This window comes from Lampetra fluviatilis, chromosome 7, assembly GCF_964198595.1.
Source record: "Lampetra fluviatilis chromosome 7, kcLamFluv1.1, whole genome shotgun sequence".
Classification (NCBI taxonomy): Eukaryota; Metazoa; Chordata; class Hyperoartia; order Petromyzontiformes; family Petromyzontidae; genus Lampetra; species Lampetra fluviatilis.
The window spans coordinates 16,803,720-16,819,729 of NC_136281.1; the positions used below are offsets into that span (position 1 = coordinate 16,803,720).

The following is a 16,010-nucleotide window of genomic DNA, read 5'->3' on the forward strand; positions in this document are numbered from 1 at the left end:
GATAAATTATTTGTGCTTGGTTGCGTACAGCCATACAATTGGTGTAAATATTCCATATTATATAGGCTTTCTGAATTGTAGAACTGCTTGGTCAATGGAGAAACCCAAGAATTATATACCGTGAAATCACGCCTGTGACAACTTGTTAAAACTTTGCAAATGCACCCTAACAACAAATATTGCATTGAATTAATTTTAAATGTTCAGATTTTGTACACCCATTGCGTTTCGCAGGCTGAAAACAAAGACTTGCATTTTGTTGACAATGAACCTCTCATGGTTAAGTTTTATTTCACAATCGCTCAGTGTTTGCCCAATGCTTAGGTCTTGGAGCTCCTGGGAAAAGGTACTCCGCAATTAGTGTCTCGTTAACGGCTTGTGCTTGCCACACATCTGTGAGACGCTAATGAGGCAATGATCACAGCCCTATTCCAGCAATTTACATATTTGAAATTGGATCCTTCCTGTTTCATCTTGCGAGGTCGCCAGTCCGCTAGCTGCGCACGCCGTCGTGTGATATATGACTGTTGGCCACTGTTGTCAATGGGAACATTTCGCTCGTCAGCTCTGGGGAGGCCAGCACCCCTGTTTCATCACCGAGTGAACACGGCAGTGTTCCGGTGTTTGAGTTTTAAACCATGTTCTCAACTGTCAGTCGAGCAGGCCGTTGATGTTTGGACCAAGCCCATCGAGTCGACAAATTAGTTTTCGATGGCGAATAGCGCTCCATATCAGCTATGGGGGGGGCCTCGTTCTATGCAAATGTGGTGCAGTAGAACCACGCGGAGATCAGGAATTCTTTCAGGGCTGTTGCCGTTTATTAAAACACTGTCACACTCGACATCCTACACTCACGCCAGTGTAGGTGCACTCTCTCACGGCCCTTTATCCTGGACACCGAATACTATTTGGGATTTTCCCTCGGCTACCCTATGGGCTCTCTCACTCGTCCGCCGGAGCGGGGGTTCAGACAACACCGCTCCGCGCTGAGGGGGGAGAGACCCTCTCCCAGCCGATCCTTACCCTGGCTCCCTACGACGACCTCGCCTGCGTCACGGAGCCCCCCTTAAGAACCCTTTGGACGGCTCCCCCCCCCCCCCCCCCAGCTCGGCTCCGCCCATGTTCCCGAAGGTGCTTTCCGTAACCCGTGACGTTATGTCATCCTTGATTGGCTACCCACTTGCACCTCCCTCTGCTTGCCCCCTCATTGGTTACTCAGAATACTCCTCTACACAAGTAGCAGTGCCGTACAAACTGGTACGGTGTCTGTCTTTCGTGGTAAAACCCTGTTCTAATGAAGAGCTAAATTTGATTATTTTACAGCTTGCAATGTTTTTCACTGTTCGGCAATTCGTGTTTTATAGTTAAACATAAATAGTATAATGGGCATGTTTCTTAAATACCAGCCCCCGGCTCGGTGCGCCTAATGGTGTAAATGGCTGCACCACAGTTTGTCGATGGGCAGGTTGAGGTGTGGGGCTCACTTCCACCTCTTCTAAGATGTGTGGCCAGCGTGGAAGAGGGGGGCCAAAAGTGGCGTGCGCAAGTAACTGCAGGGCTGCACCTTTTTACCAAACATCGTGCTTGGTGTCGCCACAGGACAAGCTGGAGAAGCTGGTGCTGGCCTCGGCAGCTTGTGAGAAGAACGCGGAGGAGATGAAGGCGCTGTGGCAGGAGTGCAGCGGCCCCATGTATTCGCTGGCGCCGGGAGAGTGCCAGCTTGGCCTTGGCACCAAGGTGCGCACCATTGCCAGGGCCGTGTCATCAGTTTTTTTTGCGCTGCTTTGTTCTATTCTGCCGAACCGCGTACACTTTTTTTCTGGCGGTTTTGTCGCTGACTTCGGCGTTGCGTATTCTCCGTGTGAGCATTGGCTGACGTGCATTTGTTTGCTGTAGAGGGATGTCTCGGTGGACTGAGTTGCTTTGTGACCGCAAGGAACCAATTTTGGGTTTCTTCTGAAGTGGTTAAGACAATTCCTTTTTTGGTATTGAGCTTTCGGAACCAGACTTCTGCGGCATTAAATTTCGTTGCAAGGATTTTGACGGACTTGGTCACCCAGATGTTATTGTGCAGCATCTGAGTCACTATTATTTTAATTATAAATCCACGACCACGGGGAGACATGTGCAAACTCCAAATTTTCTGGCGTCGGGATCGAACCCACGACCTCCTGCACACCAGGCAAGGTCGTGAATTGGATCGTCACCGTGGCACCCCGTAACGTGCAGCGTGCCCTTCTCCCTTGCTCTCGCCCCAGGGGATCTCGTCGTATTTCTCTGGAAACTGCACGATGGCGGACGCGGAGCTCGTGCAGAAGTTCCTTGATGAAAAGGTAAGGGGAGATGGTCGTTTTTGCACACAGCAGATGTCTGTGTGCCCTTGGGGGAGTGGGTGGGTAGAAACGCGAAAAGAATAGTACCTCCTTTAGAAACGAATAGCCTCGCCGATAAAGTGAAATGGCTTGGATTTTCAATTATTGTGATGGGTTTTTTTTGTTTGGTTGACATGGGTTTATTGTCCTGTCGACAAACCGCGAGCACTCCTTCCTCTCGCTCCACCAAGAGCGAGGCTGCGGGCTGCTTGGAGGGAATTAATATTGTGCCAGCTATAATTTGGTTAAATCTAAATTAGATTAATTCCTCAAAAGCAGACCTGCTGTAATGCAAATATAATTTGCTATCGCGCCTAATTTAGGAGAATTGAAATGTTGGTATCGCTAACGATCGCTCAAGCTGTCTGCGATTGCTGCGCGTTTGTATGTAATTTGGCGCGAGCCGCTTGCGATGTTTGGATGTTGCGACCCCCCCCCCCCCTCCCCCGTGACTGCGCGTGAGCTTGTGTTTTTAATTGTCATTAGGTTGTCGACTTGCGTCTGCCACCTTTTTTGAGCTGCTTGCAATAAAACATTTTTGAGCCTTTCAGCATCTTGGATATTGTGACGTTCCGGATGAGCGAAAATCAGTGTAGTCCATGGCTAATTGTATTAGAAACTTGAGCATTAACGCTGCCTCTATAACATGACACATTGTCAAGCATTCGTTTTAGGAATTTGTCTTCCTGAGTGGTAGATGCTCTGAAAGACTGGCACAATTGGAACAGTGCTTCCCGCACTGCTGTGAACTTGTTGGCCCGAGTTTGATTCCCGACCATGGCGACCATCGGTGACGCGTGATACCTGATCCGTTCCTGTGCACCCCCCCCCCCTTCACCAAACGACAGTGACCAAAGTGATAAAATATGGCCAAATACTTGGCAAGACCTGCACGGAGTGGAGAGGCTGTCATGCTTTTGCTAATAACGAGGTGTACTTTTTGAGAGCGAGACGGCGCGCAAACATTTGTGGTGGAGTCTTGGGTTGCAGCAAGAGCTGGTTTTTCCAATTTCTTTAAATTATCGATTTACTCTCCTGAACTATTCGGTTACTTGAGTAATCTTAACATGGTTGGAAATAAAAGCCCCGCCTCTGTTCCCTGGTTGGTGGCGTCGCCAGCCGCGGCACTCTTGACGTGGCTTGCTGTGGGGGGGTGGTTTCCCACCTTCGTGCAGTCGGATGGGGCGGCAGCCGCTGTTTTTTAAACGGGCCCACAATTGAGCGGTGCATTGTAAATGTTCAGTTGATGAATCGACGTAATGGACGAGCCCCGTCTCCGCCGCTGCACCTGATGATTTTTTTTTTGTTCGTTCTCGCAGAGCATCAGCGCGTACAACACGCGGCTCTTCAAGACTGTGGCGAGTGATGGCAACGTGGAGTACGAGGTCCGCCAGGCGTCCATCGTCCAGCAAGGTTCGGACGTGCTACGTGTCCCCAGAGTCGTCGCATTGCGCATTCTCCCAGAGGGACTGCGCTGTGATCGGCCGAGTTTTTGTGCGGTTTGGGTTTGTTGCTGTGGCCAAAGGGCTAGACTCCTCTAGGTCAGGAGGCCAAATGGAGGATCAAGCAATGAGATTGGATGAACAACTTGGACAAGAAAGGACGACAGGGAATTGATGTTTGGCTTATGGCCATGAATCAAGAAGTCTTTGAACGACGATGGGGCAAGAAGGCTGGCGAGTCGTGAGCAGCCCCCGGTGCCTTGTAGTGTGTGTCACTGTGCGCCTTTCTCGCCCTCTGCTGTGCTTTCCTCGTGTCTACTCCCTCAGACAAGCTCGTGGAGGGGGAGAAGGAAAACAAGTGTGGTCAGTACGAGTTTGAAGGCAATGTGTTCAAGGTGACACGTGGAGACTACAGTCCCCTGTTGACCAAGGTAGTGGAGAACCTGAAGAAGGCCAAGGTGAGGAGTCGCTGCACACTCCAGTACTGTTGATGTCTCTTCCCCCCCCCCTCCACTGCTCGCGATCCACCCACTGCGTGGGCTACGTGGTGGCACCGTTGTCCGCACATCGGCCACGACTGCCAATTTTCAACGGCGTTGTAAACAAATGTTTACCCCCCCCCCCGCGTGTCCTGACCGCACCGCGTGGTCATAAGTCTCTGTGGCCCAGCCCCCGACGGCTGGTTGAAGAAGCCCAATGGAGGTTCCTTGGTATGCTCTGTAGAGCTGTGCAAGTTAAGACCAATAAAAACACTTAAAGGTGTTTCGATGCAACCAGCCGTTACCTAATTCAATCTGTTTACTTTTGTATAGAGCGCAGCGCTTTTCCGCAATAAAATTGCCTTAAAAGTGCTGCACAGAAAAACTAATGAAAACAAAGAGCAATAAAGTGTCCAAAGCCATAACAATTGTTGAGAAAAATATATGTGCAAATGATTGGTTTAAATTTTTTATAGTCTAACTATAAATAATGCAATTTGATAAATGGCAACTTCTGAAGACAGTGTGCAATAAGACAACAATAAACGATGGTATGTAAAACTATTTCAAAGTAAAGGGGTAAATAACGATAACGCAAGAGCTTAATGCACGTGCATGTTTCATAGCCGGCATTCGCACAGCAGCGATGGCATCCAGTGGCGGTCTCTCTCGTGGTGCGGTTGTCGTCGAGATGCGCACCTGCCGTTTTGCAACGGGAAGGAGCGTTATGCATTTGCGTCCAGCTTCTTTTAGCCATCCAAATGGCGTTGGCTCCGAGCCGACGATTGTTTTGGTGCACGAGAAATTTAATGGCGGAGGCTGTGAGAAGGTGGCGCCGTTGCATTTCCGTGCCCCAAGCGTGCAGCGATTTGCGCTGCGTTAAAAACTACTCCGGTACGCCACTTGCATAGCTCCATTGCTATTTCACACTGGGGGGGGGGGGGGGGGGGTGGAAATAGTTTTGGCCGCGAGATGTTTTTTTGTGTGCGGCCGTGTTCAATGAGCCGCTAAGGCAGCAATAACATGTGCTGCTCTTGTAAGCTAGCTGCCGACTGAGTAATGAAGCATGTAACGTACACTATCCATGCTACAAGTGTGTGTATATATGTATCATTCCTGACAAATAATACATAACGTAACTAGTAATTTTGCCAACAACGCACTATTAAATATCAGTATCATGCTGATGGCAACGAAGATATTTGCATGATGAGTTACGTAATTTGCGTCGCACGCAGCCTTGTGTTGCTGGTACGCAATTGAAGCAGCGTGGGTGGCACGGGGTGGACGACTTTGTGAAGTGTGCTGCGTGAACACCATTGCTGCTTTTTGGTCTTCCGTTTGTCCTTCCCCTGCACCTCCGATTTTTTGGACGGTTGGCTAAATGCGATGCCAAAGAAGTTCGCCGTACATGTGTGTACCGTTGCTCGCGGGCCTCGCTGAGGGGCGTTGCGCGTCGAAGTCGTACAGCTGTGAAGCGGCTGCGCGAGAGCTCGCGGCGTCTGGAGCGAACATCCGATGGCGTAGACTGTATCGTGGCAGCGCGGAGTGCCGCGCTTCGGTTTCATTTACTTGGTATAGCCCTGCGAGCCATTCGGCTCTTGAATCGGCTCTTGCGTGTAACCAGCGTGCTCCTTCGCTCTCGAGATGCGACTCGTTTCGTCCGCAGCGCATTTAAAACGCGCCGTCGTTCACGGCGTTTAATACCTGACGCAAAAAATTGACGCCGCGGTAATGGAAATTTCCGCTCTAGCAGCTCGCGAAGCAACGACCCAGGGACGTTTGATGCCTCTGGCTTGAAATGCTTGGCCGAGTATGGGGATATTAATAAATAAATAACTAGCTACTAAAACACCAGCGACACATTATGTCAACTTCTGACACCTTTCAGACTTTTGTTATTGCAGCCGAGTGTTTGTATATCAATTTCCTCCATCGGCCTCGCGTAATAAAAACGTCAGTGCCACCCGAAAACGATTAAGTGGAAATGTGCCATAATTAAAATTTTGAATGATTGCACGTTAGTTTGCACTGAGCTGCAAAATTTGTTTTAATTATTCTGCAAGAGTGCGCAGTTTTGCCGTTTTGTATGCCAATTGCCGTGGTCGTCTCCATTGCCACTTAACCGTATTAGGTGGTGAGTCTTCATATCGGATCATCACATGGCAAAGCAAGCCAATATAACCGAGTCTGTAATTTGCTGAATTAACTCTGTCGCAATTGAACCGTGATGGGGGATTGCCTGTGCTATCATTACGAGTCGATAATAGCACAGGCAGTCAGGCAGAGACAACCAGTCTGCCACACTTTAAACCCAACGTCTTGGCGATGTCAGCCCTCGCCCATCGAACCGGCCACCCAAAGACTTGAATTTAAGAAGCCTTCCACTGGCACGCAGAGCCAGTTGGCTCTTGAGAGAAAGAGCAGAGCGAGCGCTGCGTAACAGAGATCCGTGGAAAAACTAAAACATTCGGTGTCATCGTGTGTCGTGAATGTACACTTGCAGCATTTGTGTGTAATGCACATTGGTACAAATAACCGGTGCTGCTGCCTGCTCGCCTTGAAATTGCGCTGCCGATTCCCAACAATCTCGTTCATATTGAAGCTTCTTGAAACCATAAATGACCACGCTTGCTCATGCCACATACATGTGAGGAGTAGACATTTGGGGCGGGGTGGATGCGAGATGCTCCCTCTGCCTGTGGAGCGACCGCTCCTTCTACGATAAACTTTTCTCATCTTTGTGTATGGTGGTTCTTGAGATCCATTTCGGATCTGGGGTTGCAGGACAATACAATGGTGACAGTAGTTCCTTGCAACAAGAAATATCTGGGTTCGATTGCTGCTCGCGGACCTCTGCGCCTGAGTGGTGTTGGTTTGTTATCCATGGGGTTGTCTCCACTTTCCACCCCCAAAGCTAAAAATGTGCAATGTTAATCGGTGTTGGCCAAAATTCTCCTGAAAAATATTTTGATTCATTGTCGATTTGCTGGTTAAATAAATAGTGATTTGGTATTGTCATTGCATTGTAGTACATTCATTGGTCGGTAATAGATCCTGCTATGTTCCAAACATGCCCACAGCCGCTGGACTAACAGAGCCCTTCCGCTGAAACACAACTGGTTGTATTTAAAAAAAACGTTTCCGTCAATAGCTGTTTAGCTTATCGCAATATTGTCTGTGACCTTTTTGATGGTGGTTTACGTGACTGGAAAGTATGTCCTCTTAGCTTCTGCTCGTTGTTAATACATAAATTTGTTTTTGTTCACGAATAAAAACATTCTGCGCAGTCGGGTAAACTTGCTCTGTAGCATTCACGGCGGGCCTTGATAACGTCAGGTCACGCGCATTAAGGGCGACCGTGTCAGTACTTACTACAGCAACATCGCAATCGGCATTGCATTATGGGAATGATGTGTGGGTTGAATCCGGCCTATTCATCCGCATTGACTGCACTGTTTTGAAAACATTCAATTGTTGAACGCAGTTGCTAAGCACAGGCGCAAAGGTACAAAAGAGCAAGTGGGCTTTCAAAGTAGCAACAGAAAAGAGATGAAATGTGTTCGTGAATAGTGAGATTATAAGAGCGTGGCGGGGCAGGGGAAATATGTAGGGGAGCAGCGGGAGGGAAGGCACAGACAGAAGTGTGTTTTTGACCTGCAATGTGGTGGTGGTGGTTGAATACTGAGGTGTGGCATTTAACACCACATTACATTGCCTCGTACAAAGAAGGGTCTTTGTAACATTTAGGGATCTTGTGTAGTACAGTGTTCTCACACTTTGTACAAACTCCACGGTTGTACGGTGTCACAACGGCTTGAACAACCCTCAATTGTTTGGTCAATTACTACAGTGCTTAAGAGTTAATTATTCGGTCAGGAGGTGGTTACCTGAAATCGCTGAGGTCAACTTGGCCCTTTTGTGTGGGCTTAATAAAACAAGCACCACTTTGTGAGAAGTCAACAGAAGTCTGTCGAATTATTCATCTCGGCCATAGGAATGTGGAATGTCCATCTGGCTTGGAGCTGTGAGCAGAGGCTCCGGCTGCTTGCCTTGCTTGTCTCGGCAGGTGGCTTCCAGAAGTAAAATGTGCTACGTTAATTGCAATTGGCCAGCTTCACCAAATTTGGAAACCTTGCAGATAATATTGGTCGTTTTGAAAATAAATATGGGTGTCGTGAAATGTAAAAATTCTAATTTTTTTAAGATGTGGCTCGTGAAGTAAGTGATTTGGTTTACACGTACATGACACTGAATTGCACCATCACGTCCCAGTGTGGATGGAAATGTCAGTTTGATTACGTCCGGGACTGCAGTATTTTAAGAGCTTATTTTTCGTGTGGACATTATTTCTCCATGGATTACAGTCCTAATTGCCAGACATAATGTGAACCTGCTAAAAGCCACAGACGGCATGGTGATGCTAACAATCGCCCACATCTTTTGCGTGTCTAAAATGTATATTCAAAATCTTGGAACTTTTTTCATGGCAGAATAAAATGACTGGTTCTGGAAGTAAGCCACAATCCCAGGGCTTGGAAACCACCGACTCTTTTCCCATAGTTCCGTGGAACAGTGTCAAAAACTGCTTCGAATGTGTATTTAAAAAAAAGCATTGTGAGGTGTTTGTTGGAATTATTTTGACACGGAGGAACACGTGCATTCGAGAACGCATGTCAAATTTTTTAATAATTTTAACTAAAGCAAGTGGGTTTGTATAGGACACGTCCCTAAAAGGGATAATTTGGTGGTCTCTATATGACTGGCAGGCAAGGAGAAGTCGGCACCTCCAGCATGGAGGTGTCGCAATTAAAATCGGCTCCTGCTCAGGTGCCAGGTGGATCGTTTCCATCGCAAGACTGAGAGGACACGTCAATGGCTATGGAAGCGGTAATTCGGCAGTGAATCGATCGTGGTGGACGACTGACGATGGTGTGGGCGAGGGTGGGTGCTGACCGACCATGGCGTTGTGTGGTCCCCTTGGCAGGAGTGTGCGGCCAACGAGCACGAGGTGGGCATGCTGGCGGGTTACATCGACAGCTTCACCTACGGCTCCATTGACGCGCACAAGCGCGGCTCCAGCCACTGGATCAAGGACAAGGGCCCCATCGTGGAGAGGTGCGCGCCAGCCAGAGCGTCCCCACATTTCCATTCCCTATTAGTAGTATTCATTGAATGTAAACGGTAGTGTGATGTATGTTTACTTTGGAAACTGTAGCTTTGCTTGGATGGGCAGTCTGCTTCCTGGAGGGGGGGGGGTAACCAGATTTTCCACATTGTCTGCAGGAATGAGCAAAACGTTGCTTCTCTCTTGCTGTTTTTCTGGATTTCGGCTCGCACAAGTTCGACCTTGGGTTCTTGCGTTTTCACTGCAGCTGCTTTTTGTTGATGGCATTAAAAGTTCAACATCAATGAAATTAGATGAATATTCATAAGAAATGCGGGCCCTACCTCCCCCCTCCTTCTCCCGAACACAGCTTGGTTGCGTTAGGTCTACTGTTTACGACGGGAGATCCTCCAACTGGAATACAAGACTGTATCGGGCTTGTGAATTGTTACGTAAAGCTTTATTTTATTTGTTTATGTAATTTCTTCATTATATGCAGAAAAAGCAAGGACCATAGAGCAGCAGTTCCATTATCACGTAACTGGTGACCTCTGATTTGTTATTGCAGTTACATCGTATTCATTGAAAGCTACAGGGACCCATTATCACTTAACTGATGACCTCTGATTTGTTATTGCAGCTACATCGGATTCATTGAAAGCTACAGGGACCCCTTCGGTTCCCGCGGTGAATTTGAAGGTATTTCCGGCGCGACTCTACATCTCCGTGTCATTTCATACTCTGTTCTAAATGTGCTTGCTGCATCCTGTTATGAGGATGACGACCTTTTCCGTTCGGAACCTTTGCCTTGCCACCAGTACCTCGTGTTGCAGAAAGGCCCTCTCCGGTAATAGACATCGAAAACGACTTTGTGATTTGACCTTCTTCGGTTAGCCTCATGGTGCACGTTTGGGATACCATTTTATATGCCATGCAATGGGCGCATACAAGTTCATCTTTCGTCAATTAGATAAAAAAAATTTAAATCCTAGAACTGCAATACACCAGATTCTTTCGCCTAAATTTAATGGACCAATTTTTGTTGTACGGTTGCTGGTAACTCGGCGGAGACCAACTCGCTGGACTTGAACCCGGTTGAATCACTGGCAGCTGAATCTAGGCTCCTTTTCAGTGTGGCCTCGCATTTCCAATAATTCCGTGAGCCACCAGCTGATACCTTTTTTTAATTAGTTTGTATTTTATTGTACCACCTAACTAGCGTTCATCAGAAATGTATTGGCAGACAGCGTTTTTTTTGCTTGCAACGATGCCTCACAGACTCGGCCACAGCTTTGCATTTGTCAAGTTGTCAATCAGCTGCGGGGAGGAGTGGTCGCCGAAATGTCAGGTTGTGTCAGAGCCGTGATATTTAGTTTTCATTAATGTAGCTTTTACGCCTCCCCTCGCGATGACTGGTGGCAGGCGGGCCAAAGGTGTTTTTTTTTTTATCGATAAACGACAACGGATGGGGGGGACGAGTTTGCCACGCTCGTCCGTGTGTTTTGGAGACGAGACGACCGCGCAATGCAATTTGCTTGCTTTATTGCTACGCCGGTGGTGATTTTATCCGTCTGTTTAACCCCCTTTGACCTTGGCAGTTTAAAATAATAACAGCGATGCATTTCACTGAGTATTGCTGGTTTCTATTGAACCCACCCGGGTGCATTTGATTTGTCATAAATTGTCAGTTGTGCCAAATGGGCAAAATGAGAGTGTTTTACCAAAATGCCATTAGACGAATCGCAACCTGAGACCTAATGCTCGGTGTCCAGGCAATGCGTGTAAGTGTGCAGAATGAATTGGTTTGCCGACTACATGCTCGGTTTCGCTGATGCTTTCACGGTCTCAACGACTGCATGGTAATTGAGACGGACTTTAAACCAGCTCTTGAACAGGGCCCATGCCAAGCATGCTTAGCACAGCCAAATAAACCATCGCAATGAATGCATTTGTAATTGCTGACTTGAACCAAATGGGATTGCGCCTGCATCTTGTTAATTTGGGATCCACTGCAAAGTTTTGGATTAAAAAGGAGACCTCTTAACCATAGATGAAGCAGTACTTGCTAATTCGCTATCTTACATGATATAAATGGTCATGCCCAAATCGCCTGGAGTGCATCCAATCTCATCAGTTCTTGGAAGCTGAAGCAGGGGTTGAGCCTGGGTAGTTGTGGGCTGGGTGACCGCTGTGCATGCCAGGTGGCTACAGGGGGCTGTGCTGCGGTGTCATGTCTATGCTCCCCACAGTTACCAACCCGCACTCACCAGCGTGGTGAAGCTTTTCCAAATAACCTTTGCAAGGCGCAAACGGCGTAGGCAGGACCTCGTCCATCGGTGGATTGACCAAGTGGCATTGTACACGTGTACAATGTCGTGCGGTTATAAAACTAGCACTGTTTTATGTGCACGTGTGTGTGCGTGCGCAAACTGCTGTGAAATTCTTCTCGTTGAACATCTCGACTCACATTTAACTGCGCGAGTGCGTGCGTGTTCCACCTTGGCCGGCCTCCCTCCCCCGTCCGCGAAGGCTTCGTGGCAATGGTGAACAAGGACATGAGCGCAAAGTACTCCCGGCTGGTAGCCTCGGCCGAGGAGCTGCTGCCCCAGCTGCCGTGGCCGGCGTCGTTCGAGAAAGATCGCTTCCTCAAGCCGGACTTCACCTCGCTGGAGGTGCTCACCTTCGCGGGCAGCGGCATTCCCGCCGGCATCAACATCCCCAACTGTACGTCGCCCAGAGACGCACATACGCGCAAGCGTGCACGCGCGCACAGCAACAGCTGCCTTTCGCCACTAAGTGACGGTGACTTCACCACAGCGCTTGTGTGCCAGGGTAGGTGGCACGTGGCACGTCGATGTTGCGTGCAATGAAAGAAGAAATGGCTTGACCTTTTCAGGCAATAATACAGGAGGTATTAAGATGCTCAAACGCCATGCAAACACCTTTTTACAAGCCATGAAGTCTGCATTAACCACACATACTTGTGGTAAAACATGCAAACAAATATGCTTTAATGTATGCTTTGTCCTTGAAACTGATTTCCTACACCAGGGACGTGTCCTGTAGTGTATTTTTTGCATGTTAATGCTGGCAACAAGGGTCTCGTTGGCGCGCACCATTTATAGAAATGTTGCCTGTTATATATTTACCCCTTTTTTAAGGAAGTGTTCTTGTTTCGTGTTGCTTTTTTTAAAATGTGCCTTTTGACCACTGCCAGCGTTGTATCACCAAATAATTAGTTTAACACCCTGAGGTTTTGCTAGACAAGTAATGTGTACATTAATATACTGTGTATATACACGACAGCTGTTGTACTTTTTAAATGCAATATAAACATTTGCGCCTTGCTCTCTTGTCGGTAAATATATGCCGAGGGGGGGGGGGGTGTTACTTTCCGTGGCGGTTTGCTATTTGACGTCTCGTCCCCCAGCACCTCTCTGTATTCCCACACCCCACGCGCACGCATCTACCTGTTGGCAACGCGTCGGTGACACGCGCGCACGCCTGTTAGGCAGGCCGGGACGGCCGTTCCCCGCCGACGCGTTTCTGGAAGCGTAGAGAGAGAGAGCGCGCGTGTCAAACTTCCCCCACGCGCTGTTTTGTCAACGCCACGAAAGCTGTTTTTCCCGGGAGCGCCGAGGTGGCTGGTGCGCGTCACCGCTTGCTGTCTGCGCCGCGCGTGGTTGTTCTTGTCGGGTGGGGGGGGGTGCGCCGGGCACGACGGCCACGTGCGCTTACCGCCATCGACCCCTCGGTGGCGCCTCTCGCCAAACGTCTGCCCTCGCGTTGGCGTGACGGTGACGCGGCGAACCGCCGAGGCTTCGGTGCCGCCAGGTTTTGCGCGTATAGATTTTTTCGTAGCGAAATTTGCAGGCCTTGAAATGATGCCGTAATTGCCTCCTCAGCCGGCCCTGTCTGAGGCACGTACGGTTTATGATTTTCTTTTTTAATTTGTCTTTTTTACGATGATGAACATGAACGAGCGGTTCTTGACACGCACGACATATCAAGCTTTACAAGCCAATAAGTGGAATCGAGGCATTTTTTTTCCCAGTGTAATGCGATGTAAATGAGCATCCAAGGGCTGCTCTGTTGAAACCCATTATTCTGCAATTATGGCCGGCATTTGCTACGAAAATTGTTTTTGAAGCCAGCTCTTGTGACTTGTTGTAGCTGCATTAATGTGCGCTTGAGGTAAGGGCGTTTGGGGTAGAGAATGTGTCGTAGCCACACTGAATAATACATTTTTGTTGGGAACATTTTTTTTTGCGCGCATGAAAGTCGTGCTGCGTTTTTTTGTGCTCTCTCTTGAATCAGGAAATCGTGCTGTTATGGTTTTGTTAAAAAAAAAAACATCCGGCACTCTTTGTTTTGACTTCTGACGGAGATGAAAGTGGCGCCTGCTGCGACAACACAACTTGCCTCTTGCTCGACGACGTTCTCTGAGACCACGGCGCCACCGGCGTGCACTCGTGCACGTGGTAGTCGTGCGCGGTGCTCCTATTAGTAGGGCGGAGCGTTTGATTGTCATGCGCACCAAGCGGAGTGCAGCGTGGGGGAAGGCTTAAACGATTTGACCTTCATGGCGATGGAAACTCAACGAGAATAACATAAAACGGCACGCTACGAATTACTGGGGATGGAACCCTTTCTCGCCTTCTGTTGCTTTGTCCGGTAACGGTGGCGGGCGTTCGTGTGCGCGGCTACAACCAAACGTTGTCGCTGCTTTGTTTATTTTAATTGTTGAACAAACGCCACTTGTTATTTTTTTGGCCGTACGCACCACGAATGGAGGCGTTTCGGCACTAGCCGCTGTTGCTGCTGTGGAGAGGGAATATTCCAAGACCTTAGTTTTTGCCGGCTGCCCAGTAAAAATATCCTGAAATCTCTCGTGGCGTTTGCCTCTCACTGGCTTGGCTCGGATGAGATGTCCACTCGGAGTGTAATGGACACCAGCGTGTGTCTCTCAGCTGGCTCTCCTGCGTACAAATTTGACGTGCCGTCCGTGTACGTGTCGGCAGATGATCACGTTTCTCGTAACATACAACCGTAAATGCCCCTGACCCCATCATTACTTGGAGTACTTGGATGGATGACCACCAGGGCTTTGCCAGATGTTTTGGGAGTGGTTGCGAGGTGGCTTGGATTTACAGCTCTGGGTGCCGTCCCCTCGTGTGTTTTTGGGGGGCTGGGGGTTCTCTTGGTCTTCCGGTGTCCCCCACGTGCCAAATATTCACGGCTATGGACAAGAATTGCAAAATGAGCAGGACCTTGCTGAATTACGTTTAAAGTCTTGGAGCTTTTGTGGGGAAAATCTTTTCTTATTTGTCCATTCTGGGGGCTGCAACATGGCCGAGCGGTAGCAGCGGCGTTCCAGAGGTTAACGTTGCAGAGTTTAACGGTTCGTTTCCAGCAGCCGCCCTGGTAAATGCTGTGCCTGTATTAACTGTAAACGTACGCGCAGTCTATTTCGCAATGGACGTTTTACAGATCCTGTGTAACGCCATTCACAAGACTAGGCCACATTGTGCCAGCATCGTGGTCCACATAACAAAAACTATTTACCTGAAATTGCTAAATTGGGGTTACACATTAAGCATCACCTAATGCGAAAACTTGTCAGGACCCTCCTAGAAAGTCATGATACCTGGTGAGGTTTTTCTCCGGGAAAGCGTAACAATGGTAATTATTATTATCGATGCTAAATAAGTATTTTTGCATTGCCCTAATGTCGATCGCAGACTTGTAAAATGATTGAGAGAACAGCCTCTCCGTGTATATATTTTTTTCCCCACCAAACATTTCCAACGAGAATTTACTTTTTACCCATCTGCTTCCTGGTGGGGAAGCGTGCGAAAAAACATTGTTCGCAGCCGTGCGCGAATTTAACACACATGTTGGAATGCACTCGCCGATTCTAGCGCACTTCCCCCAGCTCACACGCCCACGTCACCCATGGCGCCCGCAAGCTCGGCACTTGCTCGCCCGTCCGCCCACCCGGCCTGCGCGTTTAAGTCTGGGGTGTGTGCGCGTTTTTTCTTTTTCAGACGACGACATCCGACAGTCCGAGGGCTTCAAGAACGTGTCGCTGGGGAACGTGCTGAGCGCCTCGTACCAGGAGGAGCGCGAGAAGCTCACCTTCATGTCGGAGTCCGACAAAGTGAGCAGTGTGGGTTGGAGTTGAAATTCCTGGCAGAACGACTGTGCTGGCCCAAAGGGTGCTCTCCTCCAATTTTCACAAAAAAAATTTCCACAGATTTATTTCCGTTGTCCGCTAAAAATAATTCTTGTGGAGCCATTGCCGCCAACACGTGAATCGGAGCCGACGTGATTAAATGCAGACGCATAGCGGAGACCGAACGCTGGCCTTGGGAGCACGTGGAAAACGCAATGTCTCGTTTTACGTGCCGTGCGTGGAGTACATCCTGCAGCTGGGACGAGCCAGGTTTTGTAGCAGAAGGCGTGCGCTTGAGCCCTGGCTGTCAAAGCGGCGTGTACACCAAGCCGCGACTTGTGATTAACACATTGTTCTTAAGTGCAAGGCGGTGTGAAATGTGTTTTTTTCAGATGTACAGCACCATTAGCGACGTGCCGCTACCAGGAGCCCCGA

The 16,010-nt window shown here is 48.7% G+C and overlaps 1 protein-coding gene across 1 annotated transcript in view; it reads left to right on the forward strand.

Annotated features, from left to right (window-relative positions):
- Nucleotides 1-16,010, forward strand: part of DPP3 (dipeptidyl peptidase 3) — a 68,763-nt gene that overhangs the window by 6,245 nt on the left and 46,508 nt on the right. Inside the window, exons 4-11 of the mRNA XM_078858716.1 lie at nt 1,600-1,737; nt 2,259-2,333; nt 3,692-3,785; nt 4,142-4,272; nt 9,281-9,411; nt 10,041-10,099; nt 11,930-12,124; nt 15,448-15,560. Coding sequence (XP_078714842.1) covers nt 1,600-1,737; nt 2,259-2,333; nt 3,692-3,785; nt 4,142-4,272; nt 9,281-9,411; nt 10,041-10,099; nt 11,930-12,124; nt 15,448-15,560 — 936 coding nt within the window. The remainder of the gene's footprint in view (nt 1-1,599; nt 1,738-2,258; nt 2,334-3,691; nt 3,786-4,141; nt 4,273-9,280; nt 9,412-10,040; nt 10,100-11,929; nt 12,125-15,447; nt 15,561-16,010) is intronic.